The 23,770-nt window shown below is 36.0% G+C and overlaps 1 protein-coding gene across 5 annotated transcripts in view; it reads left to right on the top strand.

Annotated features, from left to right (window-relative positions):
- The window catches only part of LOC143343843 (salivary peroxidase/catechol oxidase), a 30,534-nt gene extending 9,170 nt beyond the window's left edge, over window positions 1–21,364 (top strand). For 2 of the 5 annotated variants that reach the window (XM_076769130.1, XM_076769126.1), the window contains exons 2-13: window positions 4,311–4,451; window positions 5,686–6,001; window positions 7,790–8,007; window positions 10,041–10,217; window positions 11,274–11,470; window positions 12,020–12,203; window positions 13,565–13,907; window positions 14,109–14,265; window positions 16,722–16,895; window positions 17,035–17,233; window positions 17,422–17,527; window positions 19,387–21,364. In XM_076769130.1, the coding sequence (XP_076625245.1) occupies window positions 4,311–4,451; window positions 5,686–6,001; window positions 7,790–8,007; window positions 10,041–10,217; window positions 11,274–11,470; window positions 12,020–12,203; window positions 13,565–13,907; window positions 14,109–14,265; window positions 16,722–16,895; window positions 17,035–17,233; window positions 17,422–17,527; window positions 19,387–19,477 (2,303 nt within the window). In that variant the 3' untranslated portion in view covers window positions 19,478–21,364. Of the gene's footprint in view, window positions 1–4,307; window positions 4,452–5,685; window positions 6,002–7,789; window positions 8,008–10,040; window positions 10,218–11,273; window positions 11,471–12,019; window positions 12,204–13,564; window positions 13,908–14,108; window positions 14,266–16,721; window positions 16,896–17,034; window positions 17,234–17,421; window positions 17,528–19,386 lie in introns of all 5 variants that reach the window. The other 3 variants (XM_076769129.1, XM_076769125.1, XM_076769127.1) reach the window with 2 other exon arrangements.
- The last annotated feature ends 2,406 nt before the right edge of the window (window positions 21,365–23,770 follow it).

Genomic DNA, 23,770 nt, shown 5'->3' with positions numbered 1-23,770 from the left:
TAAACGAGATCACTCGTGAAAAATGCAAGTCACAACATAGATTATCGAATATTTGTAAAAAACTAGAAAAAGTGAAAGAAGCTCTATTTTGTGAAGATCAGTAATATAAAATACAAAGCGACATTTTCAACTTAGAAAAACCATTTCTTCAACGTTGCTTTATATTTGTATTTTAAATTGTTATTCAAGATGATTACTCTTGCATCGTTTTTTGCAATAAAATTCATTAAATTTAATACGCCAACGTTGAGTTTTTCGTGAACTATCGTCGCTCTTTTGCAAAAGCCACTCGTTATCGATCACGCTGCAAAGATTATTTACGCGGTATCGTAACACGTGCCAATATTCAAACAGACAGGCTTGTTTATGTGAAATTGGTAACCTTTTAAAGACGGTCATCTTCTGTTTTCGAAGAGTCTAGAACACGTTCGTAAACGAACGATTGATTATTATGCAACGCGCATCGTGTGCAAACGACACAATGCATAATTCAAGGTCTGTTTGCGATTCTTCATAGGCGCTAGCTGCGCACCGTACTCGGTATTACATAAATGAAGATATTCTTCCCTGCCAGAATTCGCAAGCGTTCATTTCGAATAAAATTGGATCGACGATAAATTAATTTTTCTGTACCTCGATAAAGAACTTTCGTTCGTTCGAAGCCTCGTAGGCTGTTTCGTAACTAATATTTCCGCAAATTAAGCAGCCTATATTTTACGTCGGAGAATAAAGAGCAACTAAACAAAATCTCATCCGAATTGGACGAAAATAGTAGCAGTTGTAGGAAAATCACAAACACACAGATTTTGAATTTTACAGACGGATCGGAGTCGTTGTAAGTAGTTGACGCTTGGAGTATGCGCTCTAGATAATGCAACTAATACGAGACGTCGCCTTTGATTAGTTTCAATGGTAAAATTGCTAACTGTCACTTATTTCTGCTGGAAACAATTACACAGTTAAGGTCTTGGATATCTGGAATACAGAGTTGCTACTCAACTACCTCTAAAAATGTCGACTTAGAAATAGAGCTTGGTTCTGCTCGAATAATTTAAGATTTAACTTAGAATATTTATATTCAAATATTGTTAGTCATCTTTGACTATTTTTTAAATTCAAGGTGAAAAAAGTTAATTATATTTCTAGACATGTACGGAATAGTATAGCGTTGATTTAATAGATTTTCAGTTATTTTGAAATTTTGAAATATTTTTAAATTAAGGCTACGCAGTCGATGCTATTTACAAAACGCATGATACGTAATATTATTATCTTTATCGTTACCTTATCGTTGTTTAGATTCCGTTATCGCGTCGAACCAATGACACACAATGCTAACATTCTTATTCGTTCGAACGCTGGAATTTTTCCATAATCTGATAAACCTTTCAATGTTTGTAAATTCCGAGACAATGCATTTGCAGACCTTAGACGATTCGTAATTTCAGGCTAATCATCGTCGCTGGAAACCGAGACGTTCCTTTCGATCCATCGATTCATTCAAATCTCGATTAATATTCAATTGGATATTTGCGTTTAATCGAAACAGTTCCTCGTTCCATTTGACGTTTAATTTTAGCCTCAGACGAATTTAAACGGCTCAATGGAAAAGAAGAGGAGTTGCAAAGCAGCATCGATGAACTATTAATTATCATACGGATCTCATTCACGAGCGTGTAATTTCAATTGCACGACGCTTATTTTCTGAACAAAATATATTCTGGGACAGGTTAAAGGATCTGCAAAAGTATCATTTCCTTTTCTCCGTGATATCTTCAGAATGGTGAGAAATATTCCGACGAATGTTTCAATAGAAGATGAAAATGATCATCGAAAAATCCCTGCTTTTCAACATTCAGAAATTTTGTATTTTTTAAATGTTTGCTAAAATATTCTTTCTTTATTCAACTGCAAGAGTAGGCTTTGGAGTATATTGAAAACGAAGGATTTTTCGACGATTATTTCTACTCTCATTGCTCTTACAAAATTAGCATTACACACTCTGTTATGTAGATAAATTTGGATAGAATATAACTTAGATATGTGCAGGTATTCTGACCAATCTCTACAGAAATTAATATATCAGCTTTTAAATCAAAAGTTCGTGAAGTTCTATCATACTCTGTACTCCCATTTACATTTTTTCTATTATTGGATCTATTGTCCAACGCATTCAATTCATCATAAATGCAAATTGACCGAGTGTTCCAACGAGCAACAGCTGTAACCATAATGACGTGTGACGCAACGCCTTTTGAAACTTCAGTTATGTAGATTATCGGGAACCAGCAGCCGACGATATAAATAACTTCGAAGAACGTTAACAAAGACCGCGACAAGCATCGTTTACGGTTTCTGAATAATCTGTCTGGTTCGTGTTATGAAAGATCATGTCTATTCTCATCCGCCATGACACCGCCAATTTTCATTCTTACAAAATGTCACTACTAAATTTATGCGAATCAGGTCTCTAGGAGAAAGTTGTTGCATCCTACGAAGGAAGAAAAAGTAAGTTCATTTGAATTTACGCACTTTAGACTCTAACTGTCTATTCCTGTCGATTCCTTGCGTAAAAAGGAATCGAAAAGTCCTTTACCATTTTTCAGTATGATGTTTCGTTACCGAGATATTAACAGTTAAAGATTACCGTTGTGATTCCCCATTTGTGTTATATATATTCCCAGTCAGCTGACCGCGTGACCGCGCATGCGCAGTTGAATTCGAAAACCGTTCTCGCGCGCAAAAAGTTTAACTGCCTGTATCTCGATAACGAAGCCTCGGATCGTAAAGTGGAAAAAGAGTTTTCGACTTGTATTGGCACAAAGATTTCAGATCTAATCCGCACGCTGCAAGAGAATTTTCGGATGATAAAACGACGAGTGCTTGATTCAATATACAAGGTGATTCCGTTATTCGCGGTACAACCTGGCACAGGGTGATTCCTCGTGAACAAAAGACAAGTGAAATTTGTACTTTTCAAGGGGGTCGTATTCTAAAAATTTCGAGAACCATTAGCCATTATTAAAGTATCATTCGTCTTCGTACGCAACTAAACAAACACAATGTGCCCCGAGGCACTATTTCTCGTCCACCACGCGAATCGTAAAACTGATGCTTAAAAGAACGCAATAGAAAATACGTTGCTAATAGGGAAAACACATCGACGCGCGACGAATTTGAATCGTAAAGGTTAACGCCAGAAATAAACAAGCCATAAATTAGCAATCATAAGCGCGCAAATTTTGATTAAGTCGCAGAATTGAAACAAAGGGGGGATAAAATGTAAAAAATTGTAAACAACGAGTTTATGACGACGTTGCTTCGGCGATCGTATAAAACAGAATACACCGGAGGAAAATAAACTCAGTTATCTATCGTGCTTCAAACGAGAACGTTCGCTGAGCCCCGACACAAGAGATTTTTCTTTATACCGAGGATGATTTATCTGCGGTATAAGTAGGAGGGAACAAACCACGTTTTTCTTTATATCGTTGCGAACAACCGTAGAAAATTAATCGAACGTGACAGCGGCGAACTTGCAACTCTCTTGTTTCGCAATTTTCCAAATCGTTCAGAACGTTTATCGAATTTAGTCGTTGGAAATTGGGATAAGAAATATCTTAACGTGAGTATTTGAATTCGATCTCTATTTGGGAAAGTTATTGGAACTTCGACGATTGTCTGATTCATAAGCCTCTAAACAATTGTTTGTATAATTATTTTTTAGCTGTCGGAGTGTTAATTGTGGTTGTTGATACCACGTTAAGTATCTAAACTATTTAAAAATATCGACAAGAGATTGTTATTTCTATTTCCATTTCTGTGATTAGATATGATGCTATAGAGATGTAAACATGCCTGAAGCCACGTGTTATTTACTAACAATACGTTATTAATACTGACCGTCAATGAAAATATTCAAAACTTGAAATACTTAAGGGTATTTCAAATTTTCGTCGCGTCTTCGAAGCTAATTTAAAAGTTAACGTTGATGAAAATTACGTAGTAAATTATATATCAATGAACAGCATTTGGTTTTCTTTCACTTTAAAAAGTCTGGATTTTCGGTTAAACGTAACGAAACAAATGCTGTGCTCGGTTCGTTATCAGAAACGATTCAGCTAGCAAATCCAGGCCACGGAGTCTATTGCGACACCAGCTTTTTGTGATAAAAACGACACGAAAATTCAGCCTCGGATCGATTCTGCAAACATGTGCGTGGCTCGATGATACGCACGCGTTGAATCATTCGTTAGGGAATTGCAACGAGGCGCAAAACGCGAATGAATCGTTCCGTTCTGTTGCAGCAGGTAGCCTAATGGCGGGTTCCGTGGTGACTTTGGCGGTCCTATGGGTCTCCCTGCAGACCATGGGATTCCTTGGCAATTCGCACTCTATCGGTGCTTACAAGTTGCCGGTGTCCTTGCAGAACTATCTCGTTAGTTACGCAGGTAAGTGGGTCATTGCTTTCTTGCCTTTTTTATCGAAGGAAAACTTGATCGTAAGTTCACTCTCGATGATAAGTTCGACTCACAGGGATGGGCAAGTCTATTCGAGCAATAGACCAAAAAAAAAAAATTATCGTAGTATTATTTGGCCAAACGATAACTAAAATAATTTTTGTTCCGAAAAATTTTATCTTTACGTACAGCAAACTGGCCTGATTTTGGCTATTTAAAAAATTTTTTAATTTACATTTATTTCTTGTACAAATTGCAGCCTATTGAAATGGTTTTTAGGTTGTTTACTTTGTAAGTATTTTAGAAATTCTATATTTGAACAGAAAAGAAATATTTTAATTTAGAGAACTTTGATTTAGGAAATAAAATACTAAATTTAGTTTCGTTTACGAGTAATTACAAATATATTTGATACTTCGTACAGTGAATCTTCTATTTTGGAGACTCGTCGCAAATTGTACAGTACCAGAAAATAGAATATATGAAATAATATTAATTCGAACGTTTATTTTTATATTCAATATTTAAATAGAGATTAAACGGATCAGATTTTTATTCACTGTTCGATTGGATTACTGACAATAAATTTTAATGTTATTTCTCGATCAACATTGAAGAAAAGACTAGGTGACTGGTCGTGCTAAATAGTTGATATGTACAGATTTCGTGGAAATAAAATTTATCACGCTCTTCCTCTGATATACAACGAATTCACCTGGTTATTAGATTACATTGGAAAAAATAATGTCGAGGAGCTAAAAATCGTCGATTATTAGCTCAAGAATTACGAGAACTACGAGATAATAAAAGTACGTAATTAAAAGAATTAAACTATTGGATTTTAGATATCTCACTGGAATTACTTAACGTTTAATAATCTGTTAGCATAGCTATAAAGATAAAGAGTACCGCTATATAGTGCCTAATCATACATATTTCAGTGCTTGCGTTTCCAATTTACATTGCTTTAAAAACTATGGACGCCATCAGGCAATTTGCGTTGCACGTGCTCCGTTAACAACGTTTAATTCGAGAACGAACGATCATCGGTGCTCGTAAAAATTTCTACCAGTGCTCGGTGTACGTACGAATACGTGGTGAAAATTTGAAACGGACAGGATGAATAGTTTTTTTTTGTTTTTGAATAATCTTTAGTTCAGACTCTCCCCCCTTTAAATACGCGAACCGTTCGAGCGACCGAATCCTTTTTACTGACGTTTTCAAGGGATCCTTTCAGGTTTGCCGATGTCAAACTACCCTTACGAAGTCGTCGTAGACACGGGTCGTTTCCAAAATCGGCGTTTCCCTCACATTGACGAGGCAGTCTTGAACAACTCGATCACATTCGCGCAAAGCTTGGTCAATCGTATGAGCACCCTCGAAAGGAATATCGTGAACGCTGGCGTCGAAGTGAAGGCTCACACGCCGGTTGGAAAGCAATTCCTTGATTCTTATCCTTCCGAGGATGCTTTTAAGAGAGGCCTCGACGCCATTGTAGCGACGAAAGCTTCGTCCTATCTCCTTCATCAGAGCTGCCGCAGGTAATATACCTCTTAGGTCCGAAGATACAAGTCGGTACTAGTTGATCACTTTTACTTAATTAATTCTGCAATGTTCGCGTAATCGGTCAGAGCTGTCTCAAGAATCGATCTAACGTTTAGAAAAGGTGGAAAGGGTTCATGCAGACGGTCAGCCATTTTTAAAGCTCACGAAAGTGAGATAAGTTTGCAAACATTTGATGGGCAACATGATTGATTGAACGTTTTCTATCGTATCTAAATGTTGGATATTTTTGCTAAAACGAGCTGCATCGTAATGGGAACATATACCTTAGATTTACAATGATCTCATGGTTTCTGGGAAGAGAAGGGGAATTGTGCAAAAGGAAGATTGTACGGAAATATTAAAGTAGAATATTTAAGGAGACTACTTTACGCAGATTATTCTTGCAGAAGTTTCTATATTAGTTCATTATTTACAACATTTCGTATCCGAAATTTTATAAAATTTCAACTCCAGATAAACGAAGTAAATCTCCAGAAGGCAATTTTTACAAATCGAATTTGCTTTTTTTTTATCGAAGAATCCAAGATTTACACCAGATCTTGATTTAATATTAAGTTAAATGAGTTTGATAGAACTGAAAGATTCCCAATAGAAATATCTTTTTGCACAATAGAGAATTCCTTGAAGATATTTTGTGTTATTGGAGCACAACAGAAACGGCGCTTATGAAGAAGAGAAACACTTTGTCGTGTTTAGTGGTAATCGATAAAATTATGCCAGTAACGTGTCTGTCTGATACTATGCGAATACAGTAATTTTTTCTTTCAAATAAAACAATAAGTATCGCGTTCGTTTCAAAGGCAAAGTAGCTATTCTTAATTTTAACCGAGACCACGAAACTTCGAATCGCCAATGTGGAACAATTATTTTTTTATTTTTTACGATAGTATTAGCAGTGGATCAACGAGGTTTCCCCGATGAAAATGAGTCCAAGCACGACCACATTCGGGCTATGTTTAGTTACACATTGTAATTAAAAATAGTCTTAACGAGGTCGTGTTTTAACTCACGATCATTAGAACTTCATTAATCCATGGGTAACTTTCATAAAAATATAAAAAAACTTCCCTAAAGGATCGAAAACGAATTCCTCGCATTAATTTCATTCATAATTTCATCAAAGATTTTTGCACGAACGAGAAATTACGTATATGAACACAGCAATTGAAATGAAAAATTATTTGAGAATACTTTATTCGAACTAAAGACAAAACCAAGTTTATTTCTCTAAACGTCTCAACTTGAAAATTAATTTTTCTCATTCCACACTGTAATATTCAACAAAATTTTAATCTCAGACTATTGTAAACTACGTAACCTAGAATTTGTTTTACTTATTTTCATAACCTAGCTGAAATTCACAAATTTTATCCAAATTTGTTTTTCCTCGACGTCTCGGCTCGAGAATTAATTTTTCTGATTCTGCAAAATTTTAATTCTAAACTATAGTAAGCTACCATAACCTAGAAATTTGTTTTACTTGTTTCTGTAACCTTGCCAAAATTCACAAGTCCAATGCAAATTCGTTTCTCTCAACTCGAGAATGAATTTTTCTAATTTCATAGTACTAAATCCTGTCGCCCACGTGTGGATGGCGTGACGATCAAAGCGTTAAGGCGGAGCCCGATACATCTCGGGAACCGAACGGTACCGAGAGCTCCCGAATCGGCCCGAGTTGTCTCGGGTTCCGTCCAAACCCGAATTCCGCGCCACCAGCGCGCGAGTTTTCGAAAAAGCGAAGCAACGTTTACTGTCTTTTGCAGATTCGGGCTGGACAAGGACGATTGCGTGCGTTTCATATCGACGCTGCCGCTGCATGGCACACTGTTGAGCTCTGCCTGTTCGACATCGCCAGTCACTGGCTGTAAAACCAACGCCAAATATCGAACCATCGACGGCAGTTGCAATAACGTCGAAAATCCAAGTTGGGGTAGTGCGATGACCGCGTACACCAGAATTCTCTTCCCCCAATATTTCGACGGTAAGGATCCCCTCCCTACCGTGTGACGTTAACGATAAAAAAACAAAAAAAAAGGACATTTTCATTTAGTATCCCCGTTCACGCGAGCCCCCGCGATCCGGTATCATCGGTCTCGTTGATCGTTAGCGGCACGACTCGCGATCGGTTTGCCAGCGTCTATCGTTTCCGTCCCCTCGGGTCCACCATTTTCTAATACGGGCTTACGATTAGGACGGGAGTAACGAAAATTCGAGATGCACTAAACGTTTACCGCGTTACCGTTATTTGTGTGGAATAATAATCGTACAATTATTTGCAGCCTCTGAACGCTTGGCGCTTCCTTCTCCTCTTCTCTCATCCGTCCTGATCCCTCTGCGATATCTGGTTCTCTCTGTTCTCTATCTCTCGTTTCTCACGGTTCTTACACTTTCCTCGAGACATCAATTTTCGAGACAATGGCCGACGATCCAGGATATTTAACACTGAACCTACCGATACTTCGTGTATACCTGTTCCCACCATGACCGGTCAAATGACCTTTCGTTTTCTTTTTTAGCGAGGCAAGGTACTTCTAATTTTCCCATTATACGTATAGAAAGTTGTGTTTTACTTTCGACCGATCACGGAATTACTAACTTCTTCTCTGGAGGCGTGAATGGTTCTCTTTTAACGACAGGTTACATCGTGATACCAGATCATTCGGTTCATCGTCAGGCTTTACTTGTCGGCCATCTTTTCGAGATCTCTAAAGGTTCAGCCTAGCAATACAATAAATTGCTGTTCTCTATACACGAAAATCGTGTACACTCGAGTCGCCAACCTCGACCTACTAACCCACCCAATCCGCTCACATCGACACCTTGCAACGTACACATACACTCTACACACACACGAGAATCAGACATATACACGTTACACGAAACATCCAAAGCAAAGCAAAAAAAAAATTTTTAACGAATACACTCTGATCCTTGGGCGCTAATGGATGATAAGAAAAAAAAAAAAAAGAAAAACGTTCGTCGATTGGCTTAACAAATTATATTCTGTGATTTGCATTACAGTTGTTGTGCGATAAGGCACATAGAGCATAAAATGCCTGAGTGTAGCAGTGAATAATACTGTCTACAATAGGGTGCCCCGGTCGGGAGATTCTATCCAGCAGTAGAATGTGTATGTAAACTAATTCGGATATACCTAATAATGTATCATATTTATTTTTGTAACACTAGTTCAAATATTTTCTGTTGTTCGCGGTATACGGGTCTCGTTAAAGGTGTCCGAGCCAGACAAGTGGAAATTGGGAGACGTTCGCGGAATCTCCTGTTCCTTTCGATATTTAAGCGAATTTACGAGATGCACGGGGTCCGACAGATCGCCGAGATATTCGTCTCTCAGTTTGATTCTCTCGCTTGGGCACCTTCATCAGCCACCTAGATAAGTCACTTGATTCCTTCTGCGAGCGTTCTCGACGCGATCGTTCGGGCAATCGAGCAAATTCTTGCCCACGCATGAAGATTCTGTCGTTCTCAATTAGAAAAAGTCTGAACGCGTACCGTCGACAACGCATCAGAACGTCACGTCGAAGTAGAAGCAAGTATCTCGTACTTGTGCTCTGCAGCGCGAGAGCCGTTGTTTGCCAGTCGAAGCAGGGGATCTATCGAGGTCGATAATCGATCGTCGACGCGGGGTCGCGGATCGAGGCAGGTTTAGGGCGCGCGCGGCTAGGCGCGAGATTCGAACAGGGCCACCTCGATTCTATCATTAACGATCGGAGACGCGCAAATCGTGGCTCGCTCTCGCGCTGCACCGGACATGTTTATTACGCACGCGCGTCAGATCTCGTGGAAATCGGAGTAATCGTTAAATGTTGACAAAATTCAAACCGTCATCGTTTCACCGACGATACACTCGAATTGGAGCAAGGAAACGTTGCTAAGTGAAAAGTTACGTTCGATGTACGGACATTTGTTGAAACGTAGTGCAAATTTACTCCGATTCGACGACGTGAAATCACAGTGGGACTACGAGTGTCTAATGCTTTGTTTGGCGACCAGGGATTCAAGAACCGAGGCGCATGGGACACACCAAAAAGCCGCTGCCCGGCGCTAGGAGCATAAGCGCGGCTCTCTCGACTTCCAACGATCAGTCGGATGTCAGTAGAACGTTGGCGGTTATGCAATGGGGGCATTTCATTGCAAACGACCTTTCTTACACGCCGGTGCGCAAGATGGGTAAGCCTCGTTTACGTTTAAAATAACCGCGAACAGTGAAAACTGGTATTTCAAATAGTTCTCGTCTAACAGTTATTTCTAACTGTTAAAATTTAAAATTTAACTAGTTATCCTAGAATCAATTGTAACGTAGATCTTCTCAATCGTTTGATTCGCCATTTTTCACTTAACTGTAGGACATTTTTCCTTTAATATTTGAATTTGTATATTTGTTTACTTGAATTTGTTTCTTTATTCGAATTTGAATTTATTTGAATGATACTAGAATTAATTGTAAAGTAGTTTCTTTAAATATTTTTATTCGCCATTTTTCACTTATCAGTAAGATATTTTTCCTTTTATATTTGAAATTGTATATTTGTATACTTGAATTTGAATTTATTTGAATGATACTAGAATTAATTGTAAAGTAGTTTTTTTAAATCTCTTGAGTCGCCATTTTTCACGTAACTCTGGATATTTTTCCTTTAATATTTGAATTTGTATATTTGTTCACTTGAATTTGTTTCTTTATTTGAATTTGAATTTATTTGAATGATACTAGAATTAATTGTAAAGTAGTTTTTTTAAATCTCTTGATTCGCCATTTTTCACGTAACTCTGGATATTTTTCCTTTAATATTTGAATTTGTATATTTGTTTACTTGAATTTGTTTCTTTATTCGAATTTGAATTTATTTGAATGATACTAGAATTAATTGTAAAGTAGTGTATGATGATGAAATAAAACTGAGGAATACTTGCTATTCTGATACAAATTTATTTCTTATACAAAAAAACTATTGCAAATTTTTTCGAACTGAAATATGAGTTAGAAAGAGAAAAAGATGTACCTTTCACAGGAAAAACAAATTATGCCAAAATACGGCGTCTAAATGAGGTTGTGTGCGATTGAAATGAATAACATGAAGTTTGCTCCATTTCATACTTGACAATCTAATATTATTTCTGTTTCGATTCCTGCTGTTTTGGTATTGAAATTCCAAACTTTATTGCTTCAGATGCAACGATATGTAGCAGAGCACAGTAACTAATTAGTTTCGTTGTTGTTTTCAGTGTCATCAGGAAAGCCAATTTCATGTTGTCGATCGGACGGAAGTACCTTGTCTCCGCGACACATTCATCCCGATTGTTCAGCGATTACGGTGTCTGATAGGGATCCCGTTTATGGCGAGCATTATGTTCGATGCATGAATTATGTACGATCGATGCCTGCTCTTAGACCAGAGTGCACTTTTGGACCCGTGGAACAGGTTAATAAATTTTGTTTCTATTATTTTTTTTATAGAAATTCTCGGTAGTATTTCTAATTGGAACAAAATTAATTCACTCCAGAATTTTGGTAAATTTTATTACTCTGTTTCTCATCTTTTCTTGCATATATTCATCACCTTGAACTCATAAACAAATTTCATTGTATATGTACCCCAAGTGGAGGGTTACCATTTCAAATTGTAATCTCAATTTATAAACTTGATTTTATAACACAATATTCTATTTCTTTTATATTATTTAGTAATTTTTTTTTTATCGAATATCGTATTTAATAACAATTTTGCTATACTCGATCGTAAACTTCTATCCAGATCAATTTCCAAATCCAAATCTTCGAATTAAGAGTTTTGTATCTAATTTTTTCTATGTTATTTAGTAATTCTACTCCAAATTCTATGTAACAAATATATATTTTTGATTTATAATTATTATTATTTATTTAAATTATTAATTTTACTGGCTTGCGACGAACTGTTCATGCATTCAAGATAATACATTGATAATAAACCTCGATTTTCGATCGATAGATGAATCAGGCGAGTCACTTCCTGGATGGTTCGATGATTTATGGTTCTACCTTAACAAAATCTCGGGAACTCCGTACGTTCCAATCAGGACGCCTACGGGTTCGCAAAGAAAACAATCACGATTTCTTGCCTGCTGGAAGTTTGGAAACATTGTTCGAGTGCGACGAAGACTGTTACAATTCTGGTAACTATTTTGAAAATTATCTCCTTAAAATGGGTCGACTAATTGGTTATTACGATACGACTACATTAATTGTCTCATTTATCTTAAATTTTAAATATAAAATGAAATTTCTTTCCATTTGAAAATTCCTCTTAAGTTGAAAATAAATAGACGTAGTAGGTACATCCCAAATGTAATAATTGCAGCAGTATAAAACTGACTTTTGAAACGAATTTGATTCTTATCTACACGATAATTCCACTAATTTTAATACTAACAAATTTTAAGATTAGTATATATTCAACAGTAATGTTTTAAAAAATGAAAAGTGCTTTTAAAATACAGAGTGTTCGGCTACCTCTGGGAAAAAATTTTAGTGGGAGATTCTAGAGACCAAAATAAAACGAAAATGAAGAGTACTATTTTGTTGAATGAGGCTTCATTAAACAGTTATTAAAGAATTAAATTAAAAAATTCCTTACTAAAAATATAATTTCAGGCCAGAAATGTCACTCCAAAATTTCGTGCGTATCTTTAAAACGTCATAACTTCTGAACGGATTGGACGATTTTAATGTTTAAAAAAGCAAACTACGCGTATTTTGATGGAGAATATGTAGAAATTGCAAAAATATTCAAAAAGTTGTTCCTTGACCCCGCAAAATGAGAAAAACCACATAAAAATGGTCCAATTTTCAAACTGCCATAACTCCTGCAATAGTGAATATATTTCAATGAACCTTTTTTCTGAAGTAGAGCTCATGGGTACCTACAAAAAAATATTAAACTACTTTTCTGTAGGGCGTCAAACAAAATTACTAAAAATGAAAAACGAATTTTTAATCAAAATCGACAGGGGGTAGGTGCCTAAATTTTTCGACGAAAAAAAAAAATTTCAAATCGTTCTAAAAAAATTATTTTTAGCTAGAAGGGTCAATTACAATAATTTTTAGTAAATGGATATACCTCCGAAATCCTACCCACTTTCTAGAAAAAAATTCGAGAATGTGTGAAATTTTTCGAAGAAAAAAAAAAAATTTCAAATCATTCTGAAAAAAATATTGTTACCTGTGGGGGTCAATTTCAATTATTTTTGGTGAATAGACATACCCCCGAAATCCTGCACATTTTCGAGAAAAAAATTCAGTACGGTTGAAACTTTAAATGTTAATAACTTTTTAACGAAGCCTCAATCAACAAATTGGTATTCTTGATTTTCTTCTTATTTTTGCCTCTAGAATCTCCCATTAAAATTTTTCCCAGAGGTGGCCGAACACCCTGTATATATTTAGTAATTGTAAAATCCTCTTTCTCGTGCTTCTCTCGATCAATCGAACATCCTTCGTTCGAAATTAATTGTTTCTCTGAAATATTCATCACCAGGCGATCATCGTGTAAACACACACCCCCAATTGGCCGTGTTACACACTGTCTGGCTTCGGGAGCATAACAGAATCGCCGAGAAGCTCGCTGAAATAAACCACTATTGGTCGGAGGAGAAAGTTTATCAGGAAGCTAGGCGAATAGTTATTGCTGAAATTCAGCATATCACTTATAAGGAATGGTTGCCTATACTGCTTGGCAAGAGGCACACTCAAGCTGTTGGACTCGGCGTTGGAAATGCTTACAGTCGTAACTATAATTCCGCGGATGATCCATCAGTCAGTAACGAGGTTGCAACGGCGGCTCTGCGTTTCCTAACTTCCTTGATGCAAGGACAGTTACGGTAAGTTGCAAGATTTAATTTAATATTGCTTCGAGCAACTAGACGATCGTTTCTATGAAAGATCCTTCAACGTTAAATTAATTGTACACTTAAAGGAAGTGTCAAAGTATTTACTTATCGATTCACCAGTTGCTGTTTCAACGTATTTATGAAATACAATTACAATGATTGCGATAGTATGTTCTGTATTTACTTTTCTAGCTTGACGGACGACACGCGCCAGATGAACAGGACGCTCTCGCTAACGGAATCGTTCTCCAACCCTAGTGTGATCGAGTCAGACGAAGTATTTGACGGGCTACTTCGTGGTATGGCTACTCAGACCTCTCAGAAAATGGACATCAACATAATTTCAGACGTGAGTACAAGTTAATGCCATGTACGAAACAGAGAGTAGCTAGACGGTGAGATGGTGGATCAAAGAAGAGCTTTTTTTCCTCACAAATTGCTACAATGCAAAGATGGACATATATGAGTAGCACTGACAGAAATATAAAGCACTACGGATTCGTATATTAGGTTATCCCATATGTTCGTGCCAAGTTTTACAACTTGAATCAATATTTTAAACATGTAATGGAATTTTATGAAAAATAGTGAACCTCTTCTCGTTCGACAGCTCCCTTTCCTTTGACAAAGCTATTATATAGTTGATACAACACTTGCTTGATCTTTTATTTAATGTAGTTCAATGCTTTTCATTAAAACGTTGACATTTTCAAATTATTTACCCACTAATAAGCCTGGAGATTGTTATATTTCATTTCTTAAAGGTTTGGTTTTATTATAATAAAAATATTTGTGCCATCAGGCTCTAGCACAATAGAATATCTATTTGTTTCAAATTTCTATGAATTGTCAATACGTTTGAAATTTTAGAAGTCCCCTCAACTGACGAATTTTCTTTATTTTCTATTAACACTAAATCTACCGGTACTTCATGTATACTCATTCCTACCATGACCGGTCAAATGACTTTCTTTTTCTCTTTTACGAGGCAACGTACTTCTAATTTTTGCATTATACGTATAGAAAGTTGTGTTTTGATGTTTATTCGTAAGATACCCTTCTCTTTTATGTTAAAAAATTAGTTGATTTTCATCGGATAGAAGATAAAACGCACTTGAAAACGAATTTTGTTCCAAGTCGATACCGTACTTAGTTCTAGAGGAAACAACTATTTAAGAAAAAATGCTGGCTAGTAATTACGCAAACATTCTGTATTTAAATTCATTTTCAATTAAATAAACAATTTATGGTCCAGTTTTATCGTACAATAGTCCTACGATCAGTAGGAATTGCTGAAACTTCTTTGAGTATGTAGCGTCAAAGTAAATTTCAAAATAAACATAGAAGATAGCAAAAATTATAGTAGGTGATATGGTCATTAGGTAGAGGATGAAATGCCCTTTAAAATGAGCGTTCGTGCGAGCCGATAGCTTCATTAGTTCCGGAGATATAGCGATTTTAATTTCAAGTCGATGCGGTGGCTAGTTTCGGAGATAGGGTTTGTTTACGTTTTTGTTGCGCTCGCGCGACTTCATTCATCCCCCGCGCGCGTAGATAGTAGCGCGTAGTAAATTCTTGGAAATACTACGCCGGAACTAGGTCACGCGAGTCACGTACGCGGGCTAGGTCAGCACCACGCACGTGCGACAAGGAGGTCCGACGCCACTAGACGAAGACAGAGATAGTCGAATTAAGAAAAATTACCATTTACATAAATTACGATATCTCCGAAACGGAAAGTCGGATCGACAAAAACAAAAAACCATTTTAAAGGGGAGGCTTTGCCGCTTCTAACAATGTCTCAATAATTAATAAAACACTAATAGTTTTGGGACTGCACGCGTCTAAAGTTTTATGATTTTTAATACGCGTTAATAGGCCTTTCTGAGGCGCTGAGCGAGATCGTAGTCGAATTAAAAAAATTACTTTTTACATAAATTACGATATCTCCGAAACGGAAAGTCGGATCGACAAAAACCAAAAGCCATTTTAAAGGGGAAGGTTTACCGCTTCTAACAATGCCACAATAATTAATAAAACATTAATAGTTTCGGAACTGCAAGCGTCTAAACTTTTACTATTTTTAATACGTTCATAGCCTTCGGGATGCGCGAGACAGCGGAATTAAAAAAATTACCTTTTACATAAATTACGATATCTCGAAAACGAAAGGTCGCATCGACAAAAACCAAAAACCATTTTAAAGGGGAAGGTTTACCTCTTCCAACGATGGCTCAGTTATGCAGAAAACATGAGTAGTTTTGAAACTGCACGGGTCTAAAGTTTAACTATTTTTAATACGCGTTGACAGCCTTTTTTAAGACAGTGGAAACTGTAGATTCTATTCTATTGTCTTTGCTATACGTATATTTCCTATTCACATCGGAAGCTAACCAGAATTTGGTACCAAATTTCATCCAGTTTTTTTACAAAAAAATATAAATCATTCAACCGGTCAGTTGACTACATATTTTTCTCAGAAAACAAACAAGAATAGAAGTGAATATTGTGAAATTCATTGTACGCATACTATATGAAAAATTGTCAAGTTAAATGGTGCTAAAATAATATTGTGTGTTAGAAATTCTAAACGAAATTTTAGAAACGGTCATTTGACCGGTCGCGGTAGGTTTAGTGTTAAATTACAAATTTTATCCTCGTTAATTTCAGAATATCGAACGGCACGAACTTACGGGACGACCTAATGTTTTATTTAAATCTCGACGAGTTAAGTAGAGTTAATCAAAAGCTCTGCTTCCTTTAGAAAAATTCTTTGTCCGAGGAATAATTATTTGCGGTTTGCAGGTGACGAGCAAATTGTTCGCTAGTAGAGACAATAATCTTGGTTTGGACGCCATCAGTTTGGACATTCAACGTGGTCGAGATCATGGTTTACCAGGTTACAATCACTACCGTAAATATTGCGGACTTCCGACCGCGAAGAACTTCGAGGACTTTCTGGATCACATTCCACTGGAGGTAAATATTTAAAAAAAAATAGAAACCTTGTACTACCATTCAATTCCATCGAGAGAATTAGAAAGAGTTCCAAACGAAAACAAGCCACATGGAACTGTTGCAACGATTATTAAAAATTACTGTTCTTCGTTGTTAATAGATGGTAAAGAAATTACGGACAACGTACGCTCATCCTAACGACGTCGATCTTATTGTTGGCGGAATGGCTGAAAGGCCAATAGACGATGGGTTGTTGGGACCCACTTTCCGTTGTTTGATCTTTGAACAATTTTCGAGAACTCGTCGTACCGATAGATATTTCTACGACTCCATTTATCAGCCATATCCTTTCACACCAGGTGAGAAACAATCGAATCTTAGACATTATACAATAGACATTACACAAATTTAATTTAATACTGAGTAATTGTACGCTAAAATTGACATGACAAAATTAAGCGCTGTCTATTCATCTCTTTTCCTTCAGTTTGAATTATGATCGTTTTCGTAGTCTCATTTTATGAATATTTATTCGTTTCTGTCATAGAACAACTGGCAGAGATCCGCAACGTAACATTGGCAAGAGTATTCTGCGATAATGGCAACAACATTACACACATGCAGCTTAATGTTTTCCTTAAGCCACAAATAGGGTAAGTCATATTTAGAATATATATGTATATATATATAGGGTGTTCGGTAACTGGTGGTATAAGCGAAAAGGAGGTGATTCTATAGGGAAAAATAAGTCTAAAATATAGAATAACAATTTTTCTTGTGAGGCTCTGTTTTCGAGAAAATCTGCTTTGAATTTTTGCCGGATTTATATGTATATGGATGTACAGAGCGTTCGGTCAACCCTGGGAAAAATTGCAATGGGAGATTCTAGAGACCAAAATAGGACGAAAATCAAGAATAACGATTTGTTGATGGAGGCTTCGTTAAAAAATTATTAACATTTAAAGTTCCGACCGTACTGAATTTTTTTCTCGAAAATGTGCAAGATTTCGGGAGTATGTCTATTCACCAAAAATGATTGAAATTGACCTCCCTAGTTAAAAATAATTTTTTCAGAACGATTTGAAATTATTTTTTTTCGTCGAAAAATTAGGCACCCTGTCGATTTTTCTTAAAAATTCGTTTTTCATTTTTAGTAATTTTATTTGATAGACAGAAAACAGAAAAGTTGTATAATACTTTTTTGTAGGTACCCATGAGCTCTATTTCAGAAAAAAGTTTCATTGAAATATATTCACTATTGTAAGAGTTATGAATGTTTGAAAAATGGATCATTTTTATGGGGTTTTTCTGATTTTGCGAGGTCAAGGAACAACTTTTCGAAGATTTTTGCAATTTCTACATATTCTACACTAAAATACGCGTAGTTTGCTTTTTTAAACATCAAAATCGTCCAATCCGTTCAGGAGTTATGGCGTTTTAAAGATTCGCATGAAATTTCGGGGATGTATTTCTGGCCAGAAATTATATTCTCGGTAAAGAATTTTTTTCTCGAAAGTGCGTTAGATTTCGTAGATATGTGTATTGACCAAAAATGATTGTAATTGACCCCCGCAACCGAAAATAATTTTTTTAGAACGATTTGAAATTTTTTAATCTTGTCGAAAAATTGCACACCTACTCGAATTTTTTTCTCAAAAATGGGCAGGATTTCGGGGGTATGTGTATTCACCAAAAATGATTGTAATTGACCCCCGCAACCGAAAATAATTTTTTCAGAACGATTTGAAACACATGAAATTTCAAGGGAATTATTCAGTCATGGTCAGACATTATATTTTCGGCAAGGAATTTTTTTCTCGAAAATGGTTAGGATTTCGGGGGTATGTGTATTCACCAAAAATGATTGTAATTTATCCGCACAACCGAAAATAATTTTTTCAGACTGATTTGAAATTTTTTAATTTTATTTTTAATAACTTTTTAACGAAGCCTTAGTCAAGAAATTTATATTCTTGATGTCTGTATAATCTCCCATTAAAATTTCTGTCGCAGGGGTGGCCGATCACCCTGTATATTAACCTCCTTGTTTATCTGAATATCCTTGTCGTTTTACAATAGTATCTAAAACATGGTAACTATATTTTTTATATAGTTAGAGTTCTTCTAGTCGAGTTTATCGTACAAATTTTATTTCATTAACTTCCATCTTAAATTGATTACCAAATGGTCGTTTAGAAGTTAAATTTGGTTTACAAGAAGTATAAACTGCAGATGTTTATGCATTTATGGGAAATTTTAATTCTCAAAAATCTACAGAATACACTTAACCTGCAAAACTATAAGGAACACTTAAAGATACGAATTATTATATTTAGGGGTTGAGGCAATCCTCTACAAAGCTTTCATTTCATTAATTCTATTAATAATAAATATACTCAACGTCTAAAATTTAGAGTACAGCAATCCCACAATAAAAGAGACTACGTCACTTAGAATCAAAGGCTAAGTTGTCTAGGGATCGCTTATAAATTGAAGGATTTTTATTTTTCAGTAAAAACGAGCTGAGATTGTGCGCGGACCTCAAAGCGATCCCCAGCGTGGACTTGTTTGCCTGGGCGGAAAAGGCAAAGGCGTACCGTTGAAATTCCCCCTTAATTGGCTGGTCACATAGCCGCGTCGATTCGCCCGAGTCGCAGGATGGGCGTGATAGAGGCCACAAGTGTGATGATAAAAGCCCACAATCGGAGGACACTGGCGATATTTACTCGAATTGAATCGGGTTATAGGGTCGCTATGTGATTAGGGAAAGGAACGAAGTTCAACGCTTGATGCCGCGCCCTGCTCGCGCGATGGACGACCAACGGGCACGATGAAAGGGGGGGGGCAGGGGGGCTAAAGGGATTAAAAGTAAAATAATTATGCACTGGACGCAGAAAAAAGAACGATATAAGGTGCATCTGCAAACGTGACTAGTCGATTAAACGAGCACGCGATGGGGCTACGCGTGAGCAACGCATATACGTCGATCCACGAGAACAGACGAACGCAAACGTAGACGTTTAAAGGGCTACAGAGAGACTCTTGTATGCGGAGGGATGTTGTTTAAAAATAGTATAGGAACACTGCGAAGAACACTCGTTCATCTTCGCGCAACACGCGAGGAATGCTGAAATTTTTAGTATTAAAACCTATTCGAACTCGATCAAACCCGATCAAACTTAATCGTATCGTTACTATGCGTTTCAGATGAGTGTTCGCGCGCCATCGATCCACCTTACGGTTCGTTGTCTGTCTCGTCTTCGCCCAGAACGCGGGAACATTTTGTTTCTTTTCTTTACTTTTGGCATATTTTCTTCGTTTTCGTTATCGCGAGGAGCGTAAGCAAGTTTATTCTCGTAGACCATAGTTGTACGATATTTAGAATGATCCGTAGAGTGTATAGTACGTAAGCGAGAGTCTTCGTGTTTTCGAATGTTCTACGGTCTTGTGTGTATTTTTTCTTTTGTGTGAATCTGGAATAGAAAAGAATCGTTTACCGATAGGAGGTTATAGTATGCTTGCGACGACCGAGAAACTCCAGTTCCCAGAATTTAGTTTGCTAAAACGAACTCGAAACGACAACAGTCGCGTGAATTTTAATCGAATAAAGTTTCCCGAGTTTCGTTCAAACGCGTCGAGCAGCTAGAAAGTGTGTCGTTTGTCCAAGTTTCGTCATCTTTTGCACAGATGTAGTTCCTAGGAAATCTTACGTAGAAACGTAATAATCAAACGGAATAAATTTATGAATGAAATTTATCATAAAGCGTGTTTAAATTAAGCGAAAGAAAGCTATTGCTTTCTGAGCGGTTTGAGAGCAATGCACGAAAATGCGAAAGGAACGATAAACGAGACTGCAAGAGTGAGTTCGAGGGATTATATCGAAAGAGGGGAATCCTAATGAGCAATAACTTTAGGAAAAATAATCGATATTGTAACATTTCGGAGTGAATGAATTGCATTGTAACTACGAAAATCATGAAGTGTGTGATCGTTTGTACAAGTTTCAGAGAGAGTAAACAAAAAAAATACTTAAAAAATGTTCAGATTAATTGGTTTCCAATCGTTATAAATCTTTCGAAGATTTGTACTGTCGTATATAGTATTTTGTTTAAGGAAGTCCACCGAAATTGTCGAATATCGATTGCTATAAGAGATTATAATACATAGATCTTACATCTGTTATTAAGAAGCAGATATTGAACTTGCCTAAAAGAAATATGTTTTTTTCATTTTTCCAGTGTAGAGGATTAATTTCAACAAAATTCTATTCAATGTTCTAGTTGTTTTGCACGGTTACATGTGATTTACTGTTCAAATATGGAGTATGACTGACTAGTTTTTAAGAAAAGAGCAACATTGTTGAATGTTTTGTACACGATTAGAATTAATTGTACTTACTGCGTTCAATACGATCCATATTTTTATCGAATCCGATTAAAAATGGGGCTTAATCGTATTGCGCATTTAAAAAATAAAATAAAATCAACGAATTTGTATGCTTCTGTATTCTATAGATAAACCTTGGGTGACAGATCTTTTGCAAAGTAAGTATATTCTTTCCCTATCAATTTAAACACTTTCTTGAAAAATTTCACGAGACCATATTTTTATTGCTTTATATATCTTACGATTAATTAAGAAAAATTGGTGAAATATAACTCAGTAAATTATTCGATAATTATTCATTAAAAAACTTGATAACTGATTGTAATTGATCTCCGCAACAAAAAATAATTTAAAATTTTTTAATTTTGTCGAAAAATTCCTGCACTTACTCCTGTTGATATTTTTTAAAAACTAGTTTTTAATTCTTAATAAATTTGTTTGACGTTGTACGGAAATGTTGTCTAATACTTTTTTGTAGGTATCCATGTACTTTACTTCCTCACAAAATTTTAATAAAATACATTCACTATTGTAGGAGTTATGGCAGTTTAAAAATTAAACCATTTTTATAGGTTTTTTTTCATTTTCCAGGTTTAAGAACCAACTTTTCGAATATTTTTGCGATTTCTACATATTCTACACTAAAATACGCATCGTTTGGATTTTGAAACGTTAAAATCGTCCAATCCGTTCAGGAGTTATGACATTTTAAAGATTCGGAAGAAATTTCGTCTAACATTTTTGGCCTCACGTTAGATTTTTGGTAAGGAATTTTTTTCTCGAGAGTGGATAGAATTTCTGGGGTATATCTATTATCAAAAATGATTGTAATTGACCTCTGCAACTAAAAATAATTTTTTTATAGTGATTCGAAAATTTTTAATTTTGCCGAAAAATTTCACATTTACTCGAATTTTTTTCTCGAATGTACGTAGGATTTCGAGGGTCTGTCTATTAACCAAAAATTATTGTATTTGACCCCAGAACCTAGAAATAATTTTTTTAGAACGATTCGAAATGTTTTTTCTTCGCCGAAAAATTTCAGCAGAGCTACCTGTCGATTTTTCTTAAAAATTCGTTTTTGATTTTTAGTAATTTTGTTTGACGCCCTACAGAAAAGTAGTTTAATACTTTTTTGTAGGTACCGACGAGCTCTACTTCGGAAAAAAGTTTCACTGAAATAAATTCACTATTGTAGGAGTTATGGATGTTTGAAAATTGGACCATTTTTATGGGGTTTTTCTAATTTTGCGGGATCAAGGAACAACTTTTCGAATATTTTTGCAATTTTAACATATTCTACACTAAAATACGCGTAGTTTGCATTTTTAAACACTAAAATCGTCCAATCCGTTCAGGAGTTATGACGTTTTAAAGATTCGCATGAAATTTCGGGGAAACATTTCTGGCCAGACATTATATTTTCGGTAAGGAATTTTTTTCTCGCATATGGTTAGGATTTCGGGGGTATGTCTATTCACCAAAAATGATTGTAATTGACCTCTGTAGCTAAAAATAATTTTTTGAAAATGATTTGAAATTTTTTAATTTTGTCGACTTTCTGCATCTATCCTCTGTCGATTTTTCTTAAAACCTCGTTTTTAATTTTTAATAAATTTATTTGTCGCTCTACGGAAATGTTGTTGAATACTTTTTTGTAGATATCCATGGGCTCTAGTACATAAATAAATTTCAATAAAATACACTCACTATTGTAGGAGGCTATTAGAATCAACTACTTCTTCCTCGAATCCTCGAAGCTATACGAAACGCCAGAACTCATATAAAACATGTCTATGCATCAGTGTGAGTAGTGTGAGAAGATTGAAAGATCAAACACGCAGCGTGTTTTAACAAGGAAGAAATTTTCAGGTCCGCAACTGTCGAGCACTGGATATGCTATAATCAGTGTCAAGGAGATTCGACTGGATCGCAAAACAGCCATAATTACGCGTTTACGCGTGGTGGTATTACCCGGGTTTCGATCTGAATTTTGGCAAGCGATCACTTCTACTTTCGAAAAGGACACAAAGCATTCTGGGGAACGCTGGGTCTGACAGGACACGCAACTTTCTTTCATAAACACGTTCCTCTAGGCAACAGATTCTCCTTCTCCATTGTAAATTTAATGGTAAGAGTGAAGTTCGATTCACTGGTTTCAAATATTCTGTGACTTTTCACCGTGAAAAGAATATCTCATCGTCGCAAGGGGGAGTTACTCGGATGGTAAAATAGTTTTTAAAAATATAACGGTCGGTAAATCTTTCAAAAAGTTCAAATTCCTTGCTTCTTTTCATGATCCTTTATTTCACGCGTATGTTAAAAAATACTTTAAACGCGTCATTCTATTTTTTGTAATTCCAAGAAATGGCGGGGTTGACTCGTGATCATATAAGCGTATAGATTCGTGGTCATTTACGCGGACATTATTGTATCTCGAAAACGAAGCTTTAGATTGCAAAATGGTAAAATACATTTCGATTTCTGTTTCCATAAGAAATAACGCTTCG

Source organism: Colletes latitarsis, chromosome 7 (genome assembly GCF_051014445.1).
Source record: "Colletes latitarsis isolate SP2378_abdomen chromosome 7, iyColLati1, whole genome shotgun sequence".
NCBI classification, from domain to species: Eukaryota; Metazoa; Arthropoda; class Insecta; order Hymenoptera; family Colletidae; genus Colletes; species Colletes latitarsis.
The sequence above is the reverse complement of the archived record's forward strand: the minus strand, read 5'-3'. Positions and strand labels throughout refer to the sequence as shown.